The following is a 20407-nucleotide window of genomic DNA, read 5'->3' as shown; positions in this document are numbered from 1 at the left end:
CATTTACTAAAAACCCCCTTAAGGTAATGATTAATCACAATCTATACTAGATTAACAATTACCAGTATGAATAATTTTAAGCATTTGATTTGGATCAAAATCCCACTACTAGTTTAACAGTAACTAGTATGTTTTTTCAAACATAGTCTTAATACCATGGAAAGCACCTAACGGTGATTCAAGCTAAGTTGATGGGCTCTAGCTCTTTCCATTTAATTATTGATGATATTTTCAAGTTTATATTTAAACTTTGATAGTGTTGCTTGATTTATTGTTAAAGCGTAGTGAGAATAAAGTTGCACATGTGGCTCATTTCCAATTGTAAAAAATTTGCCATAAACTCATAGTGTTGAATGATGAAATCCCGAAGTGCACTCTGGATGTAGCCATCATCAAATTTATTAATATAAACTCCTCTTGATGGGTTTTTAAAAAAAATATAAAAAAAAAAATTTGTATCTCTATTATATAAGTTAATTCTTTATATGTTTAAAAATTGTGTCTCAGAGGTTCACTCGCCCTAAGTTTGTAGGCTAGGCCCTTTGGGTGTGAGGGGGAGGGTAAGGGTATCCCCACCTCCAAAGTGTCTCTAATCATCTAATGGGGTTTGAATGCAAACCTTACCACTATAGTGAGAAATTCTTCGGCTCTATCAAGTTGAATCACTAATTAATGACTTTAACAATATGATACCAATATACTCCTACATTAGTTCCAACAAACACAAAATGCTTTATTGATATTTGGTATCATCAATAGTATCCTTTATTGTTACATCAAACTATAATTTTATACCAACAAGTGTTTTTAGATTCTTTAATGAATCAAGTTATTAGAGGCTGAGAAATTCTCCACTAAAATATATCAGCTACTTTTATATTATATACAATATATTTTAAGTCATATTTTACATCGTATATACAGTATACACGATATTAAGATCAAATCTTGTTTACGTCATTATTGTCGCCGAATTCAAACAAAAAAAAAAAGCTCATTGTTTTTTTTTTTGAAAGGCAAAAAAAAAAAAAAAAAAAAAAAAAAAAAAAAAAAGCTCATTGTTTGTAAGCCGACAAGTTACAAAGAAGAGGAACAACACCTCTCTCCCTCGAACCCAAAACACCAAACGATCACCCCCGTCTGACACCCTCTTTTTTCGTCTCTCTCCTATTTTTATTATTTCCTTCCATTTCTTCTCCTTCACTACTTCTTCTTCTTCCTCCATCACATTCTCTCTCCACTGCGATCGATCTGCAATCTTCAGCAGCAGCAGCAGTATTCATCAATGGCGAGGGCTAGCACTGGCCCCGCTTACCCTGAACGCTTCTACGCTGCCGCTTCTTACGTCGGTTTTGCCGGATCTCCTGATTCCTCCGCCTCTAACGCCGTCGTTTCTAAGTTCAATAATGAAGCCGCTCTTTTGCTTTATGGTCTTTATCAACAGGTTTTACTTTCTCCATTTTGTTATTCAATTTTGTTTGTGATTGTTTTTGTTTTGATTTGATTTTAGTGGATTTGTTTGTAATTTGATTGCTTTGTGAATTGTGTTGGGATTTTGTGCGATTTGATTGGATTGTACCGTAGTTGGATCTGATTTGTGTTTCTGGAATTCCAGCTTTTGAATTTGTGTATTTAGGTGTTGAGATCAGATGATATGATTGAATTTTACTACGATCTTGATTTTGTTTAGTGATTTAGGTTTGGCATTGGATTGTTCATTTGCCGTAGATCGAAAGCCGCTCTTTTCTTTATTGAAATGGCAAATTATACTTGCTTGTACTTCCTATGAATGGTGGACTGTGGAGTAGGATGTACCTGTTTCGTATCAGATTGAGGGTTAAGTGCAAATATCTACATTGTTATCGCAATAGGCGGAGAGGATGGGGTAATGTATTTCCATTTGAGTGAGATGTCCGATGTGATGATTTCATAATGCCGAGTTGAAGAATTGCACCAATAGGGACTGATAGTGATTTTGAGATGCGGTTGATGACACTATTATTAGTGTAAACATAAATGTGTTGGCAAAATTGGAGGTTTTTGGAGAAATTTGAAACAGACGGAAGGAATTTTTTTTGTCAATCTAATACATTACATATCGTTGACTTATAATTATGTACTAATGTATTACATATCATATAATAGTTGGAACCATTATAATATGTAGAAAGCAGAGATTGGGTAGCTTGTGAATATTAGGCAAGGTCTTTGAGAGTTAGTGTGCTGTGTCTAATGGTTGATTTATGCATCTTAGTTGGGTTTGGATGTTTTGTCCTTGATTTTCTGGTTGTTGATTACCTTGGCTTTGGTGAGGGTTCAATTTTGATTTTAGTTATAATCTGTTTTGGTTACAGGCTACTGTTGGACCATGTAACATTCCGAAACCAAGTTCTTGGAGTCCTGTTGAGCTAAGCAAATGGAAAAGGTTTGTCGCAGACATGTCTTATACTGTAGACTTTTGAATTCATGCAGCATTGAAAAAATAACATCTTTAATTAAGGAGGCCATAGGTCTATCCAAGCCGGTCGTGTATTTATCCTTGAATTTCACATGGTTTTAAAACATAATAATACCTCGTGTTGTTGCTGACATTTGTTTTTGCTACTTGGAAGACCATATTGCTGATTAGGATTTGCCATCCACTTTAGTAATGTTTTTTTTTTTTTTGCATTTTATGTTGTTCTTTGTTTTTCATGTATCCAGTTGGAGTGGTCTAGGCAATATGGCACCTGCAGAAGCCATGCGCCTATTTGTGAAGATTTTAGAGGTTTCAACTTGCCTACTTTTCTATGCCGTAGTATGCTGTAGATTTCAGTTTATATCAAAAATTCAATGTGATCGTCTGATGCATTATGTTGATTAATAGGAAGAGGACCCAGGCTGGTATTCAAGAGCTGAAGTGTCAGATGCAATTGTTGACGTGCAAATGAATGTGAGTTCCCTTGGCTTGTATATTTTTAGATTGTCATATGCCTTGAATGAATAGTTAGCATTCCTTGTCCTCTCTCCATCAAAATTCGAGTTTCTGTTTGATGAACAAAGTTCAAAGTTTGTAAAATTTGACAATTAGTACTACCTCTATCTAGAATAATTGACACAATCAAACTTAGCACACATACAAATGCATTAGTTTGACCTTAATATATATAATTAAATGCTGGTTAAAAACATTGGAAAGTTGATATTATGAAACCTTATATTAATACCTACTTAAGTATTTGCCTACATGTTATCATGTATCTAACCATCAATTAAACATCCTAATCAACGACTGCTTTCATAAACCTTACATTGAAAGCAAGAAACAAAATCTCTTCTTCAGAATTCAGATTATAGCCGCCTTTTCAGTTTTCAGTGCCTTGCATTATCTTTAGTTTTTGGTGCTATGAATTTATTATGGTTTTCCCTTGTATATTATGAAAATTTTATGACCCTCTGTGTGATTGCCCTGTATCTATTTTTATACCCTCAAAGGATTACTTGGTGTGAACATTTTGAGAGCTGTAGAAAGAATCCTGAAACAACTAAAGTGGTGGCACTTTTGTTCAGTATTAAGGCTCCATCTGCAATATGATATTTTATTGCTGGTAAAATTATTCTTCTGAACCCTTCTAATTATTTCTGTTTCCCCTTGGCTTAGCATGACTCGAAGAGTGAGGAAATCGTTGAGAATGGCAATGCTTATCCGGAGACAAAGACAGTTTCCACTGAAAATGGAAAAGTAGTAGAATCTGAGGATAAGGATGTTGTATCTGAAGGTCTTGGATCAATTAGTGTCTACGATCAATGGGTTGCGCCTCCCGTTTCTGGCCAACAACCTAAACCCCGATATGAGGTATTGGCTTATGCTAGTGGTCTATTTTACATGTGTTATATTGTGCACTCTTCCTTCTATACAGATGGTTAGATTTATAAGGGTAGGCGTTCCTTCTATTTCTCCTGTTCAAACTTGTTGTAAAGATTGGATTCTAAATTTGCAGCATGGATCAGCTGTTATAGGGGAGAAGATGTATGTCTATGGCGGAAATTACAATGGCCGGTATCTTAGTGATCTTCAGGTAATTTTATTCACATATCTGCATTGGTGTGTCTTGGAGCATCCTCCAAATTATTGGATCTCCTCTTTCTCTTCTCTCATTACTGGGTACTATAAGGTTCAAATCCTTCATTTGTTCGGCCCACTTCCCATGTGTGTTTTGTTAACATAATCAATATTTTATAGGTTTTAGATATGAGAGCTTGGACCTGGTCCCGAGTGGAGGTCAAGAAAGGAGCTGAAACTACAGAAGTGGAGTCTTGTATCCCATCTATCCCTTGTGCGGGTCATACGTTGGTCAGTATTGGAGCTGTGTCCACAATATGATGTCAATATGCCATGCTGAATATTTAGTGCAGAAGAAAATTGATGTCAGCTGTTGGTTCTTGCAGATAACATGGGAAAACAAGCTTCTCTCAGTTGCTGGGCATACAAAGGATCCTTTTGAGACAATCCAAGGTTCAAATCATGTTGAAATGTTTATGGATTTAGAACTTTACCCATAATTTTCTACTGCTTTGCATGTTCAATTGCAATCTTTTGAAAAACTGTCTTTGTGGATTGGCTTTTTGTAGTGTTTAAAATCATGATATTCAAAGTTTGGAATAGAAAGAGGGTCCCTCCCAGAATTACTTGTTATGTGAGATTAGATTCAATACGATATGCAATTCTCTACCTAAGGCCAAAAATACCATTTATGTAAGGCGGAGACCCGAGGGTGCACCGGTACGAAGAGTGGAAGAGTGGGACCATGGAGGGGTTAAACAAGGGAGAGGGAGACCGAAAATGACTTGGTTGGAAGGAGTTAGGAAGGATATGAAGTATGGATTTGCATGAAGATGAGGCATTGGATTGTAAGGGATGGAGGAGGAAGATTTTTGTCGATGACTACACGGAATAATCACTTTTGGTTCATGTACCCGACCCCACTTATGGGATTAAGGCGTTGATTGATTGTGCTATAATTCGCTTTTGTCAACATGTGGTACACAGGGGGGTGGAGTTAGGTAACACTGGACCTCCCCCTCCTTTCCCTAAAGGCTAATGAGCTGTGCGTATAATCATATATGGTCAAGCACTGTTTAGTTTAAACTTTAGAGGAAGGGTTTTGGAGACCACCTTTATTTTCTGTTGAAATATTACTGCTAGATAGAGAACATCTATACTATAATTCTTGTTTGTAAAGTGCTTTGGATATTTTTGGTGTAGGGTAGAGGGAAGATGAATTTCAGGAATGGTTGTGAAACCATCAAAGAAAAGCTGAGAAGCATATATTCAAATGTGAGGCTTGAAAAGAAACTTATCCCATATTCTATGTATCATTCCTTTCTAATCACCGCGCCTACAAAAATTACAATGGAAGCATTCTTCCATACAGTCTTGCCCTGTTCTTTTCCAAAATATTGTAATTAGAAAATGCTTCAGCATCGTGGCCTAAGTATTCTCTTCTTCTCCATGTACCTTGGTGTGATGAATAGAATGCGACATGATGATTTGAAAATAGATATTTTCCACCATTTCTTTAGGTTTGGGCTCCAAACTGGTTTTCTGTTACACCTCCCCCCCCCCCCCCCCCTTCTGCTGTCAAAGTAATACTTTTTCTTTGGGGAACTTTGGTGTGCCTGCTTATAGGTAGGGAAGGATTTAGATATGGTGATTTATCTGGTGACTATCAAAAGACTTGCATGATAAGACAGTGAAACAACCATCCAGAACACATTTGAACCCTTTTTCCTCTTGAATTTTGTCTGGATGTCTTATCTCCCTATTCCCTAAGCCGGTGAGGATTATAGAAAACTGTGGTTTTGTAGAATGTATGAAGCATTCTTTTTAAATCTCCATCGAAACCTTCCTAAGTGCTACTGTAGCCTTAGCAGGGCCCTTGCTCTTGCAATATAAGGGTGTTGTATTTTGGGAATTTTCACTGGCAGGAGGAGGAAGATATGCACTTGTCTATACGCTCTTATGTATGCGGTTAAATCTCAGATGTGGTCGTGATCGTGGTAACGGTCATGAAATCACTACTGCGTGCAATGTAGATGATTTGTAGTTGTTGCGGCCTAATATCTCAGTAACGGAATGCTAAAAACCTTTAAAATGCGGTCACGATGCAGCAATGTGGCCAAGATTTTAAACCATGCTCTGATGTTTAAATTTTGAGATTGGAGTTGATATTGGAGATGAGGAGCAGAATATACTCTGCAGGTGCATGTATATACCAGTAATACCACTGTGTAGGTTTTGTGACTTGAGTGGAATGGTTGTATCTGTTGTAGTAGGACTGACGAAGCTTTTCTTTGGGATGGGCCAATGGGGGCTCGTCTTAGCTTGACTTCAGGTTCATTCTTTATTGAGAATCAGTGGTGTTGGCACTCACTTTTTTTACACTCATTTCCACTGGCCAACCCCTTGTCTGCTGACATATTTAATTATTTTCCTTTGACTAACTTTTTTGTTAATATTGAGGAAAATTAAATATTTTTGGCACATTGGTTTTCTTGTAATATTAAGACAAAAGTTTTAAGCTTTTAACACGTACATGGAAGTAGCTAATTTCCGTAATTCTCTATCTTGGCTTATTTTGTCAAAGTAGACAGACCTTTTAATCTACTGCCTGTAACTTAATAGTAAAGGTGTTGATGTGTGCCTGATATGTGTTATAAGAGCAATCAACTAAATATTGGCTTTTCTAAATCTTGACTAGAATCTCTGATGAAATTATCAAGTCTTAAAACTTTGATGCTTTACATATATTGGATAATGCATTTTTTTAATTTTTATATTTTATTTTCTTGACAGTGAGAGTTTTTGATCCGCAAGCATCTACTTGGTCAATCCTGAAGACGTACGGAAAGTCACCGGTAATCAAAATAACTCTGTAATTTTATTTGTTACGAGTCTTATGGCAGTGAGATATCTTGCTGATCGAATTTGGACTGATGACATCATACTTAGGGGTTTGATTACAGAATTTTATTTCATGTTCATAGTCTTAACTCTTAACATTGGGAACCTTTCAAGTCCCTTTTTTCTTGTGAGTGCATTTCAATCTAGACCTGGTTATTTGGTGGTCTGGGTCTAGGAGGGACAGGAGCGGGTCAGGTCATAAGAGTGTTGAGTTGTAAAGGGTCAAAGTGGTTGGGACCAGGTAAAGAGGGATTTTAATGGATAGGACTATAATGGACATGGACCATATTAAACAGGGTCAATTAGGGGTGTTCGCGGTGCGGTTTGGTGTGGTTTGTAATTTTTTCAAACCGCTCTTCTAACCAAACCGCACTGTAAAATGTGGTTTGGTGCGGTGCGGTTTGCGGCTTAACCATATTTATTTAAAATTATAATTATTTTTTTGTAAAAAAAACTTATTTTATTTTGTGATTATTAATTTATAATTCAAATATTAAACTCTTTTTTTTAACCTTTAATTAGCCCATATTTTTTTAATAAAAATATAGTATAAAAACCGCAAACCGCATCAAAGTGCGGTTTGGTCTAATTTTTTTGGAAACCGCACCAAACCGCAAACTGCGGTTTGGCATTTTCAAAAACCGCACCGCAATTTTCAAAACGCAAACCGCACAAAACAGCAAAATTGCGGTTTGGTTTGTAGTTTGGTGCGGTCTAGACCGCACTCTGAACAACCCTAGTCTGCTATAACTAGAATCAAAATTTAACATATTATTTTAGCCAATATCCAATATTTTAATGAGTTTCCTTATGCATCTTTCTTCTTTTTTTCGTCCCAAGTGATTTGGTACTTTACTTTTCTTTCAAATTGCATATTGGATGTTCAGGATAGAAGATTTTGAAGTCATTAAAAAGCAATAGTTGTGGATGTGTCTTCTTAAAATTATGGTGACTATATATTAGTGCTTGATTTTTTTAATGATATATGTGCAGTTTGTTTAATTCTGGGACCATGTATTTGTTGCAGGTATCTCGTGGGGGCCATTCTGTTACCCTTGTGGGCAACACCTTAGTTATTTTTGGTGGTCAAAATGCAAACAGAACTCTCTTAAATGATCTTCACCTTCTTGACTTGGAAACCATGACATGGGATGATTTTGATGCAGTGTAAGTGGTTTTGCTTGTTTAATTAAAACAAACTTATTATCATTATTTGTCAAATTAATAAGATGTGCAAAATGTCAAAGCCATGGATGACATGGATATGTTAAATATTGATAAAATTTGGACTGTCTCTGTATTTTAAAGGCATAATAAAGTTTCTTATCTCTCATTGTACTGGATGCTCCATCTTTATTGTATGTACACACAGCTCTGTAACATGTTAGATAATAATCTAGAAAATGTTCGCAGTTTTACTAGCCTAACACATTGTTAAATTATTATAGGGGTGTGCCTCCATCTCCAAGGTCTGATCATGCTGCTGCAGTACATGCAGAACGTTACCTCCTTATATTTGGTGGTGGCTCTCATGCTGCTTGCTTCAATGATTTGCATGTTCTTGATTTGCAAGCTGTAAGCCTTCACTTCTCTGATTTCCCTGTTTTCTGATTTTGCTTTGCTCCATCTATATATCCTCTTTGATCTTGTAGATGGAATGGTCGAGACCCACTCAGCAAGGTGATATACCTACTCCACGTGCTGGACATGCAGGTGTGACTATTGGAGAGAATTGGTTTATTGTTGGAGGAGGTGATAATAAAAGTGGTATGTATTTGTCAACATATGTTTCTGAATTTTAAGGGTGCACTCTTTCTTTTGTATGTCTGATGCTGCTTGGATGAACTTATTACTATTTCCAAAGTTTAATTATATAAACGAAAAGTATGATCTCCTGGGGTTCCTGAAAAATAACAACATTAATCTAGAATGTCTGTGTGCGCGTGTGCACGTCCATGGAAGAAATTTTGGGTGTTAGTGCATGTAATCTTGTTTGTGTATGGTAAAAAGGCTTTTATCTGAATAAAATATCTCTTTCAGAAAATCCTTTTTAAAAACAGTAATTTATTTGGCTTGCTTTCCTTCCTTGGTCTGTCGTGTTAGTGCATGTAATCTTATTTGTCTATGGTAAAAAGGCCTTTGTCTGTATAAAATCTGTAGCTCTTTCAGAAGATTCTTTTTAAAAACAGTAATTGTACTTGGCTTGCTTTTCTTTCTTCCTTGGTCTGTCTTTTTTTTATTCAACTTGAGAAGTTAAGAACGACTATTTGACATCTTTTGTAGCACTTTTAAGCATTTTTGTGCTATATTTGACAGGTGCCTCTGAGACTGTTGTTCTCAATATGTCTACGCTTGTTTGGTCCGTTGTTACTTCAGTTGAAGGACGTGTTTCCCTTGCTAGTGAGGTAAGCTGCTTACTATATGATTGAAACATGTCTCAAATTACACTGTACTACTCTGTTTTCATGATTTACATAAGAACCTACTATATCCTGTCTCAATAAAAATAGCTCTTATTCACGTGCTTCTTTGACTTGGACAATGTGTCATACCTTTTCTTCTATTTCAGGGTGTAAGCTTGGTTGTGGGCTCATACAATGGGGAGGATGTTCTGGTTGCTTTTGGAGGTTATAATGGCCGCTACAGCAATGAGGTCAGTATGATCTTCACCTGTTGAAGTGTTTGTTTTTGACTTAGAATGAATATGTATTTTCTTTGTACATCTATCTTGATATTTGTCATGTGCTTCTGGCAGGTTCATGTTCTCAAACCTAGCCACAAATCTATGTTGCAATCGAAAATGATAGATACATCTGTACCTGGCAGTGTCTCTGCTGTGCATAATGCAACAAATGCCACAAATGCCACTAGAGATTTGGAATCTGAACTTGATGCAGGGCAGGACGGGAAAGTTAGGGAAATTGTTGTGGACAATATTGATGGAGAGGTATTATAGCAACTTCAATGTGTTAGCAATTTCCTGGGATTATTCTGATGGGGGATGAATAGACTCAAAAAAAGTGATTATATGAACAACTCTTTGTGACTACTTGGCTGAATTTTGTACTTTTTCCATAGTTTTATTTGCAAAGTTATTCTGTTTAATTACCTGTAATATGCTCTTTGCTGCTTCCACCTTTTTTGCAGAAAACTAAAAACAAGAATGGTGGAGACCGTTCTATAGCAGTGATTACGAAAGAAAAGGAAGAGCTGGAATCTGAAATAAGTAAGGAAAAGTTGCTGAGTCAACAGTTGAAGCAAGAGTTGACAGAAGCTGAAAATCGAAATGGTGACCTTGTAAAGGTCATTGTCTCTCCATTTTATATTTACCTATATATGTCTTGTGTTGCTCATTTATATCCTCTCTTTTTTATAGGAAGATTGTGTAGGTTGTTGTTACTCTTTGACAGAGATTAGCGTAATGGAAAAGTGAAGCTGATATTTTTATTTAATGTCAATTTATACAAATGAATAGTGATTATAAAAATATTTGGGATTGCAATTAAGTTTGAAAACCTGAAGTGTAATAAATTGTTGCTGTTTCTGGAGAGCTGGTAAGTTAGTGTAATGTTGATCCCAGATGTTTTGGTTGAGATGGGTATTCCCCCCTCCCTTCCCCAAAATAAAAAAGGGTAAGTGTTTTGAAATTATACTCCCCCTTTGTTCTCTTGAGTTGGCTACTCCTGTTTCTCCCATTCTTTGTTATTAATATGTACACTTTACCCTTCTCAAGTTTCTACCATGCTTTTTTTTTTTAGTTTTTCACACTCGACTTGTAGTTTCGTAAGGAAAAGCCAAATTTCAAGTAACAACTGGTACCTCCCAATACAAGAAGTTGAAACTGATGGAAACAGAAACTGTAGATAGGAAACACTAGCCAACCACTAATCTATCTCAAACCCTGCACTTGTGCAAATTATAAATTTCAATTGACTCCTATATACTTTATACTCCCTCCGTCCATTTATGTTGTGTACAGTGCCTGTTTGAACGCATGTACAGGAAGGAGACTGATAAAAACAAGTGGGTGCATGGGAGAGGATAAGGGTAAAGAACACTTGCTTTTATTATGAAAGAAAAGGAGACTGAAAAACCTTAGAGATCTTTAACTATCTTCTTGTCCAAACGAAAAGAACACTTGCTTTTATTATATACTCCACTCTTTGATGTAAAAAATCCTTTGTATTTGGTTCTTGGTATAAGATTGTATGTTCATGTCATGGAATACCTTTTTTTTTTAGCTGGGTCAATGGGCCATTTTAAGTCCGAGAGTAGTGTTTGCTACTTCAGAAGAGGGTTCTTTCTATGTTTTTGGTTTCATTATATAATTTTTAAATCTTGAATTGCAGGAGCTCCAATCTGTACGTGGTCAGCTTGCTGCTGAGCAGTCTAGATGTTTTAAGCTTGAGGTACGTAATGCCAGACTTTTTTGTTTGGTTTTATCGTACTTTTCCCCCAAAGTTTGATAACTCTATTGGTCCAAAGTCCAAATAATATAAGTATTATGTTGCTTTTATTAATTTTTGTGCAGTTTTATGTTCTTTATAGCATTTATTTACAGCTCTTGAATATAGATTTGTTAAACTATGTTTGATAGATTTCCGTCAAAAAAAAAAAAAAAAAAAAAGTTTGATAGATGGGATGGGGGTAGCTAAGAAACCTGGAAAAGAAACACTTCATATATTTGATTTTGTTCCCTTTCTCTTATGGATTTAAATAGCTGATCTTCCCTTATTTTTTATGCATTAGTTAAAACAAATTAAAGAAAAATTGGTAGTTAATTACTGCTACTTTTTTTTTTTTTTTTTTTTTTTGACGGATAATTACTGCTACTTTAAAATAGGGATAATGGTGATTAGTTTTAAGTAGTTGCTTCTTGGTGTTTTGCCAGTTTCCCAATCATAAAAATCAGGTTTTGCACCCTGAGATCATGAAATATGTGAGACAATAAAAGGGTGTATAAGTGTATTTGATATCGTGAGCCTTATCTGATGTCCTTGATATGCTTTCCCTGGACTTCCTTGACATATTGCTGATTGTAACTTGGATTGGCAGGTTGACGTTGCTGAGTTACGGCAGAAGCTACAAACAATGGAGCAATTGGAAAAAGAATTAGAGCTCCTGCGCAGACAGAAGGCGGCTTCTGAACAAGCAGCCCTAAGTGCAAAGCAGAGGCAGGGTTCTGGTGGTGTATGGGGTTGGCTTGCAGGATCACCTGGTCAAAAAGAGGATGATGCTTGATGTTTCTAAGTACAAAATGTTGCTAGTTTGTTTTTTTTTTTTTTTTTTTTTTTTTTTTTTTTTTTTTTTTGTGATTGATTCATTGCTCTGTGAAATTCAGTTTTGCTTTTTCTTCCGGTTTTTCTAATTTTTTGGTCCGAGGATAATAATTATTATATTTTTTCCTAGTTTATAATCGAAGGTTCTGGGGTATACAAATTGGAAAACCCTGTATACAAAAGGCGTTAGTTGCATCACCATGCTTGTAGACTGTAGTAGTAGTATGTAATGTAATACAGAAGTAAAGACTACCTGAGAACTAAGAGGGTATACAAGCTTTTCTTTTTTTTTTGTTTTTTTGGTTTAATTACTGGGACGATTATTGTGTACCACTGTGTAGTCTTTTTCTTCTATCAAATGCAAATGCTATGGAATTTCCTGACGACATAATTATGTGTTGGGCATGAATGAATTGGTTCTTCATAAGTTCTATATCCATCATAATGTTATATTTAAAATTTACTTTTAACTTTTTAATTAAGGTCTCACAAAATAACCTCATACTTACTACTTAGGCATGTATTATCATGCCAAAAAAAGAAATAATAATAATAAAAAAATTGCTCCTAAGGTTTATTGATGATTATATTCAAGTACAATTCAACTAGTATTAATTCAACTACGAAGTAGATTATTAGGGAAGCTTAGGAGACCCGTATCAAGAGGGGAATTTCTAATGCAGAGCTTAGTGATAACATGTGTGGTATGAACATGGAGTTGTACCACTAATCATCCACTCGGCCTCGGCCAAGATTTGAAGAGCTAACCTTCCTGGACAATTGACGGTATTTGAAGAACCAACAATATTACGAGCATGGTAATAACCCCAAAATTGGATACTAAAATCATCCAAATTACCTTCTTGTATGCTCGCCATTGTTGCCAATAAATCATTGGCAATCACGTTATTAATGGTCACATCTCTCAAATCCATAACTACCTTATTAGTACTACTACTCTTGCTCCCTAATTCCTTTACACTATGTTGTTAAACTTTTGTAGATGAAGTAACTAATTTACCGCGATATTTGAGTGATAATCCGTCGATGGTCAAGGGTTTTGTGGATTCTATAAAGGTGTACATTGAGAGGGTTATGTTTGCATTGGCTCTTGTAAAGTTGTTACGACTCGAAATTCCCATAGATAATGTGATCAGATCAAAATACTTGACCGTAACCTCAACCTTCTTCAAGTGTTGTTGATCAATTTCATCCTCATGCTTATTACATTTATCAAGTTTAATAACCGTCACGACACACACGACGCTTATGACGAGTAAAGAGACAGCACAAAGGCAACAACAACGCTTATAGCTCCAACATATTGCGTCTTTAACACCTGAACTCGTAGGCATACACATTGTAGCTTAGACAAGAAAATGCGCTTTTACCGACTATAACAACCTTTTGATCTTGTTTGTTAATTGTGTTTTAGTCCTAGTACTAATATATAGTAGGTTAGGTCCCGTGTCATACACGGTAATTTTCAATTACTATTACTCCGTACATAATTAATACTACATTTAATTATAAAAAAATGAATCTGTCTAAGTTACTACTTCGTAAAATGAATTTATTGTGAAAAGAGTCTATTATTAGCAAAATAGATATTTTAAAATACGCATATATGTAAATTTATATACAGTATATTTCACTAACAAACTTATACTCCGTATCATTTTCTTCTTGTTAGCCAAATGAATATCTTAACTATATGTATTTGTATGCAAAAAGATTTCTTTTTATACACTATTATTCATTCTCTCTTATGCAATATTTTTTTCAATAATCAATTGACTTAAATAGTTTTTCATATCTTTCCTAGCAAACTTTTCATACATAATTAAATACAAAAATCTTTTTTAAAAAAATCCTTGTTATAATGGTAGAGTAGTACATAATACTATTTATGTTACAGATCATGTTAGAATATATATATATATATATATATATATATATATATATATATATATATATATATATATATTAACATAAGTGTATGGTATCAATATATATTGTGGAAGGATACATTATATCTTTTTTATTCTTTTATTATGTGTAAGATTTGTTTCCTAAATAGATTTTTGCTTAAAAAAAAAACCTAAGGGACACTCTAGAAAATGATACGTGTTATTTTTGGTGTGTACAACACTAGGAAGTGACATGTGTCATTCTCGGTGTCTGTTTTAGTATTAAGGTTATTGATTACTGTTGATTGATTGTGCTATTTAAAAACAAAATTTTACATACAGAGTAATATTTATAAGATCTAAAATAATAGATTTGGAAAATATTTTAGTATAGATATGAAAAGTGTGTGAATCAAAATTACCACAATTATATTTGGTGATATTATGTGTATACATTATATATAGTAGGTGGCATAAAAAAAGTTTTTTTTTTTTTTTTAAAAAAAAAAAAACAAAAACAAAAAGTAAAAGGAGGGATTTTGGAGGGAAAAAACAGGAAGTGACATGTGTCATTCCCGGTGTCTATTTTAGTATTAAGTTATTATTGATAGACAATTAATCGATTAAATGGAAAAAAAAGGAATTAAATTTCTTTGTTGTAGTGATGTTTTTTTTTTTTTTTTGAAGAATCTTTGTTGTAGTGATAATGAAACAAATATATGAATTAGGAAAATAAAACTTTTTACAAAATCTTTTTTTTAAATTATGTATTTCTTCCCTTGAATTATTATTATTTGAAGAATATTTGCAGGATATTTTTTCATAATAGAAATGCATGCTTCCCAAAATCCAACTTTACTTTACTTTAACTTGATTGTGTGTTACGAATTTGGCTTTTGGAAAATTTCCCCATTTAAAAAAAGATTGAAGAGAAACTGGAAAATTTTCAATTTGGCACGACTTATTGTAACTCTTTTGATTGATTTCTTTCTAGATTATACAGTAAAAATATAACAACAATAAACAAACAAGAGTATAAAACCAAAAGAAAAAGTGGAGAGCAATTGCAAGCTAAGTAAACATGCAAAAAAACAAGCCGAAATGTTTAGTGTTTTGTGGGTGTTTTGTTATCATCTTAGTCGTGTGTATCATTGTTGGAATCAAGACGTCTAATAGAATTGATGAAGTCTTTAATAAGAACCATGGGTGCAAGGACCTTGATGCATTCGGCAACAAGTATGAAGTCGATAAGTCTCATATACTTGGGTTTACGTCCATGGTAATCTCTACTACTAGTAATAATTTTACAACTGTTGATTTAAACTTAACCTTGTTTATGGACTCCTCAAAAGTGCCAACAAAATCATTGTACGTCAATAAATTCTCTCTTGACTACAATGACAAATCGCTTGTTCCATCTACAAAGATTGATAAACATTCTTATCATACATTGTCACTACAGAGACGGAGTACTAATGTTAAGGTAGTAATGCAACTCGGCAATGTGACTGCTAAAGATTTTTTCTTTTTTTGAAAGGTCTGCTAAAGATTTAGTGGCAAAGAAACAAAAAGGTTTGGGTGAAATTAACATCATAATCTGGGGTGATTACAACTCTAAAGTCTCTAATCATCTTAAAAAGTGCAGTATTTATATCAATTGTCAAGGATGGTTAGATGTTAGAATCATGGCTAAGGCAGATCAGAGGATGATTCTTTGTGGTCCAACCCCATACTCATACTCTAGCACATATAACAACTGATTTTTGTTATTACAACTAGCTAAGTTTATTTATCAGCCATTTTGAATAGAATAATTCGAAACAAAAATATTGGTGACATTTTAAATTGAATCTTCAATGTATTCGAACATATAATTATTGTTAAGGGTAATTTTGTACATTGGTTGACTAACGATGATAGTCAACGACCAACGACACAAGATCGGGTCAAAATGGTTACGAATGCTCCCTAAAATAATGGAGAGAATATATATGTCACAAAGAACAAGTCATGAAAGTTGTTAAACATATCTACACCCTACACAAGTCCACATTCGTTAGAAGACCAAGCAAAGGAATCAACCACTACTCCACCACCCAAGGAAGCAGTTGAGAGAATCACGGAAGCATTATGCAACAATCACCCAAAATATCTCAACACTACTACACATGGGAGGCTCTATAAATAGAGAACAAGTTCCTCCCGTGGAAAATCTTCTATTAGCCACTTCTCCGAAAATACCCATGAACCTAGCCATTTTTGGTAAATATTTACCAAAATAGTTGCGTGGCAAAAGTATTTACCAAACTAAGCTTCCAGGCTAAAACACTGTATGGGACAGCGTTTTTAGTTGTTGACTTTTTTGTAAATTTTTTTTGTAATTTCAGATATTTTAAAATTAAAAGGAACGTTTTTAGTTGTTGACTTTTTTGTAAATTTTTTTTGTAATTTCAGATATTTTAAAATTAAAAGGAAAAAAAAAGGTAAACACATAAAACGCTGTCCAAGACAACGTCTTATGTACAACATAAAGCGCTGTCTGAGACAACGTTTTATATACAAAGTTTTTTTGTACATAAAACGCTGACACCAGCAGCTTGCAGCCTTTGTACTCTAATTTTTGCCCCAACACACCACCCCCTGCCTTGATTTAGCCACCACAGTCAACCACCACCCCCACCACCAACCCCTACCATCGACCACCACCTTCCGCCACTTTCGACCACCCTTATGCACTTCAAAACAGTCCAACTACCCCCAACAACACTTCAACCACCTCCACCACCAGCCCCAACCTTTCCACCACCGTCGACCACCACCCACCACAACCAACAGCACTAAACCACCATGAAGCACCACATTAGCCACCATGGCCATCGCTTCTACTCCGTTTCTGATTATGGATCCCAAATGTTTGTTTTTTGATACAAATCGGCCTAGAAGGATCTATTTTGACTGACATAAGTCCGGTTTGGATAAATAAGGAAACTAAACATCAAACCACGCACAGATTCATTCAACAAACATGTATTATATTAATAATGTAATCGTTATATACAGAATTCTAGAAAATGTTTGTCTACAACAAATAAATCATACGATACTATCCCTAATCATCAATTCGGGATAATGGTTCCCTAGCCTGACTGTCGTCCGTCCGTCTATGACGCCGAGTGTAATGAGAAATGGTGGTGAATGGGTCTCGGGGCTGTGGGGGGGTGAGCTGGCTGGACGATGTGTCCTCCTGAGTCCCGATGGGCGCAGTAGTGTGGATGATGTACTCCTCTGCGTCTGTTGGTGTCGTATGATCACCTCCACCGCTACTCTGGCCAGGGTCGAACTGTGCATGGAAGGAGGATCCACTATCTTGACTGTCCCGCTGGTGGACGAGATAACCGTGACCATGTCTCTGTAAGGAAGTCACGGACATATCTCGCATCCGCTCGACCTAGGCTCTGGTGGGTCCGTCTGCAAGGGCGAGTGACAGTGCATCAAACATCGACACCATATCCGCCGCCTGCAGTAATCATCGATCAGTCATTTACATAATATATAAAAAAATAAAAAATGAGGACGATAAGTACAATAAAAGAAACTCACATATCCGCGAATGACGTCATGTGCTGGCTGGTAATGTGTGGACGGTGGTGTGTAGCTGGGGTTGATGAAACGGCGTGTAATACGCCTGTACCACACCATGTACGGATCGTGAGGATCCATAACGCCCTGCATCGGATCACCGCCAACGACGAACTCCAGCCGTTGCTGCCACAGCTCAAGGAAACGCCAATGCTCCAATGCCTAGTTTGTCTCCCCCTTTCCCCGACGGTCAATGCCGTGAAGGCGTACACTAGTGTCACAATGCTGGGGAATAGGCCGGCGTAGTCGGAACTGTCGCATGACGCGGTCAGGTAGGGAACTCTCGCACGCCACTCTGCCTGATGATCCAGTAGATGTGCAGGCATGGCATCTACCAACTCCAGTACATACGGATCCCAGGTGATCTGCAATAACACATCAAAATAAATATTATAATTAAGTTAGTCCACATACGGTATACACAACACATAATTGTTTACAAATATCTAAAAAGTTTCCACCTGCTGCTCAGTGAGTTGATCAAGGGCGTCTCGGTAGTACGGAAGACCCATCGCCGCATGTGCCTGTGTGAGTCTGGGGACCACCCACCTATGGGAACAAAGTTGTTTTGTTTGTTAGCAAAATGAAACTGTATAGGGGCAAAAAAGATTGACAAATGTTACAAACCTGCAACCGTATGCCTCATCAGCTGCAGGGAGCGGTGGAGCGATGTACGACTCATACTGGTCATCCCAGTTCTGCTGCCCTCGACGATGTACAGCAGGCCTACCTGGTCTTCCTACGTGGATGTGCTCCCAAGCCCATAACTGCAATAGCAAAATACAAAACTAGGTTAAGTATGATCCGTGGTCATTGCCTAAATAGCTTGTGAAAAACTAGGTTGGTTACCTGAAGCACGATCAGGGGTCCACAGATCTCGAATGCACCACTCTGGGAGGCCCTACAGAGGTTGCGATACAACATCGCCAAACAGGCACTACCCCAGTTGTATCCACGTATATGATCCCAGTCGTGGTCTAACAGCTGTAGGTAAATAAGCTGCATATGGCTCCTGCTCTTGTTCCCGAACAACACGCCGGATATGAGCAGGAACATGTATGCTCGAGCATATCTCTGAACTGTGACGTCATCAGCGTCCGCAGGCATGGCACGAAAAGTATCTCGTAACCAGCTGGTCCTCAACCCGGAGCCCCTAATATCATCGGGACCCGGCTGCACCCCGAGAACCCGGACTACCAAACCAGCTGGATCGACTATCGCAGATCCTATCACCACAGTCCCATGCACAGGAAGGCGCGTCAGTATCGCGATGTGCCGCAATGTAACGGTGGCCTCCCCAACTGGTAGATGGAAGGAGTGCGTCTTCTGCCTCCATCTCTCCTCTAGCGCAGTGACAAGCTGTCGGTCGATCTCCCTGAACGCCACCCGATGAATACCGCCAAAGCCAGCGTAGTCGACGTACGCAAGACAGTGTTCATCGACAACCCAGCCGCCCAGAGCTCGGGTAGTGTAGTGCCTGCAAATCAGCGCCTTCGCTACGTCACCCTGAAAAAGTATGATCCGTTTGTAATTAATATTAGATAGTACATCAATGAATCCAGAATAGTAACAGATGAAATATTACCGTCTGGTTCCATATGTCGACGCTCCGATGTGTGTCCTGCAGAGTCAGGACAGAAGGGTCAATGGGTCCGGGTGTCCTATCCTGTCCGTGCATGGTGTCTGTTAATTAAAAACGTTACATACCAAACACCAACAGAATAACTGGAATAGCAATTTAACATAAGGTGGACGATTTAACGATTTAAAGGCAAAGACAGAAAATTTCTAACAACATCCAAAGTAGTAAATATAAATCATCCAAGTGACCGCAATTTTACAGACTTTAGAAAATCTGGTACAAAATAATCAAAATAACACTACTAGATACTACTACAACAAATAACAAATATAAACTTAGGTCCTACGTCGGTCTAGATGGACAAGTACTTCGGTTGTGACCCTGCTGGTGACAACGACTGCATTTGGTCGGGGGCCGGTTGGTGTCATCCATTTCATTGCGTATGCGCTTCGTCCTTGGACGACCTTTTCCACGAACCATGGTGCCGTTCGGAATGAGTTTAGGGCCAACGTACAGTGCCCACTGTGCTCAGGTTGTCTCGCAGGGGATAGGTCAGAATTGTGGTGCATAGGTGTTCGTGTAGGCGGCTGATTGCAGCAAAGGGTCTACCCACGGCCACTCCGACAGTGAATACGTCGCACAGACTGCTAGAACATGGGAGGTGGAATATCTTCGGTTTGTTGCATGTACACGTTCTCAACTGCCAGTTAACAATATGCTTGTGGCCTCCTTTACTACCAATTCGCTCTCCCCTCTCTGTTGTCACTTGGTAAATATGCAAACGGCGACTATACGCATCCACTCTATGATATCTGGCTTTTACGGTGTTCTTCTCCAGGATCGCAGTGACCTTTGGGGGGTATGGAAGTCCCTGATCAGACATAGCCTCGAAAGACTCCCTTCTCAAAATGAAATACCTGTTAACTCTGTGGAAGGTTAACTCGACAAGGGACATGATCGGTAGAAACCGAGCTCCTTTCAACACATTGTTATATGTTTCCGAGAGGTTTGCAGTACATATCCCATATATGCGACCATTATCGTGAAAGAGAGA

At 37.0% G+C, this 20407-nt stretch overlaps 1 protein-coding gene across 1 annotated transcript; it reads left to right on the top strand.

Moving 5' to 3' along the window:
• The first annotated feature begins 931 nt into the window (after window positions 1-931).
• LOC110736879 (acyl-CoA-binding domain-containing protein 4-like) lies at window positions 932-12635 on the top strand. The gene is made up of 18 exons (XM_021917209.1): window positions 932-1444; window positions 2355-2425; window positions 2704-2767; window positions 2867-2932; window positions 3641-3835; window positions 3981-4058; window positions 4223-4333; window positions 4429-4495; window positions 6836-6897; window positions 7971-8110; window positions 8392-8518; window positions 8596-8710; window positions 9260-9348; window positions 9513-9596; window positions 9699-9890; window positions 10091-10246; window positions 11293-11352; window positions 11999-12635. Exons 1-18 carry the CDS (start codon window positions 1286-1288, stop codon window positions 12182-12184), a joined length of 2022 nt encoding a protein of 673 aa, XP_021772901.1. The 5' UTR covers window positions 932-1285; the 3' UTR covers window positions 12185-12635.
• The last annotated feature ends 7772 nt before the right edge of the window (window positions 12636-20407 follow it).

The sequence above is a fragment of the Chenopodium quinoa genome, unplaced genomic scaffold, assembly GCF_001683475.1.
Source record: "Chenopodium quinoa cultivar QQ74 unplaced genomic scaffold, ASM168347v1, whole genome shotgun sequence".
Classification (NCBI taxonomy): domain Eukaryota; kingdom Viridiplantae; phylum Streptophyta; class Magnoliopsida; order Caryophyllales; family Amaranthaceae; genus Chenopodium; species Chenopodium quinoa.
The sequence above is the reverse complement of the archived record's forward strand: the minus strand, read 5'-3'. Positions and strand labels throughout refer to the sequence as shown.

Excerpts from the sequence above, each read along its gene's own strand:
- LOC110736879 (XM_021917209.1), top strand. The coding sequence starts at position 1,286 with ATGGCGAGGGCTAGCACTGGCCCCGCTTACCCTGAACGCTTCTACGCT. Across the intron at positions 8,111-8,391 it reads TGGGATGATTTTGATGCAGT|GGGTGTGCCTCCATCTCCAA; the intron begins GTAAGTGGTTTT and ends AAATTATTATAG. Across the intron at positions 8,711-9,259 it reads AGGAGGTGATAATAAAAGTG|GTGCCTCTGAGACTGTTGTT; the intron begins GTATGTATTTGT and ends TATATTTGACAG.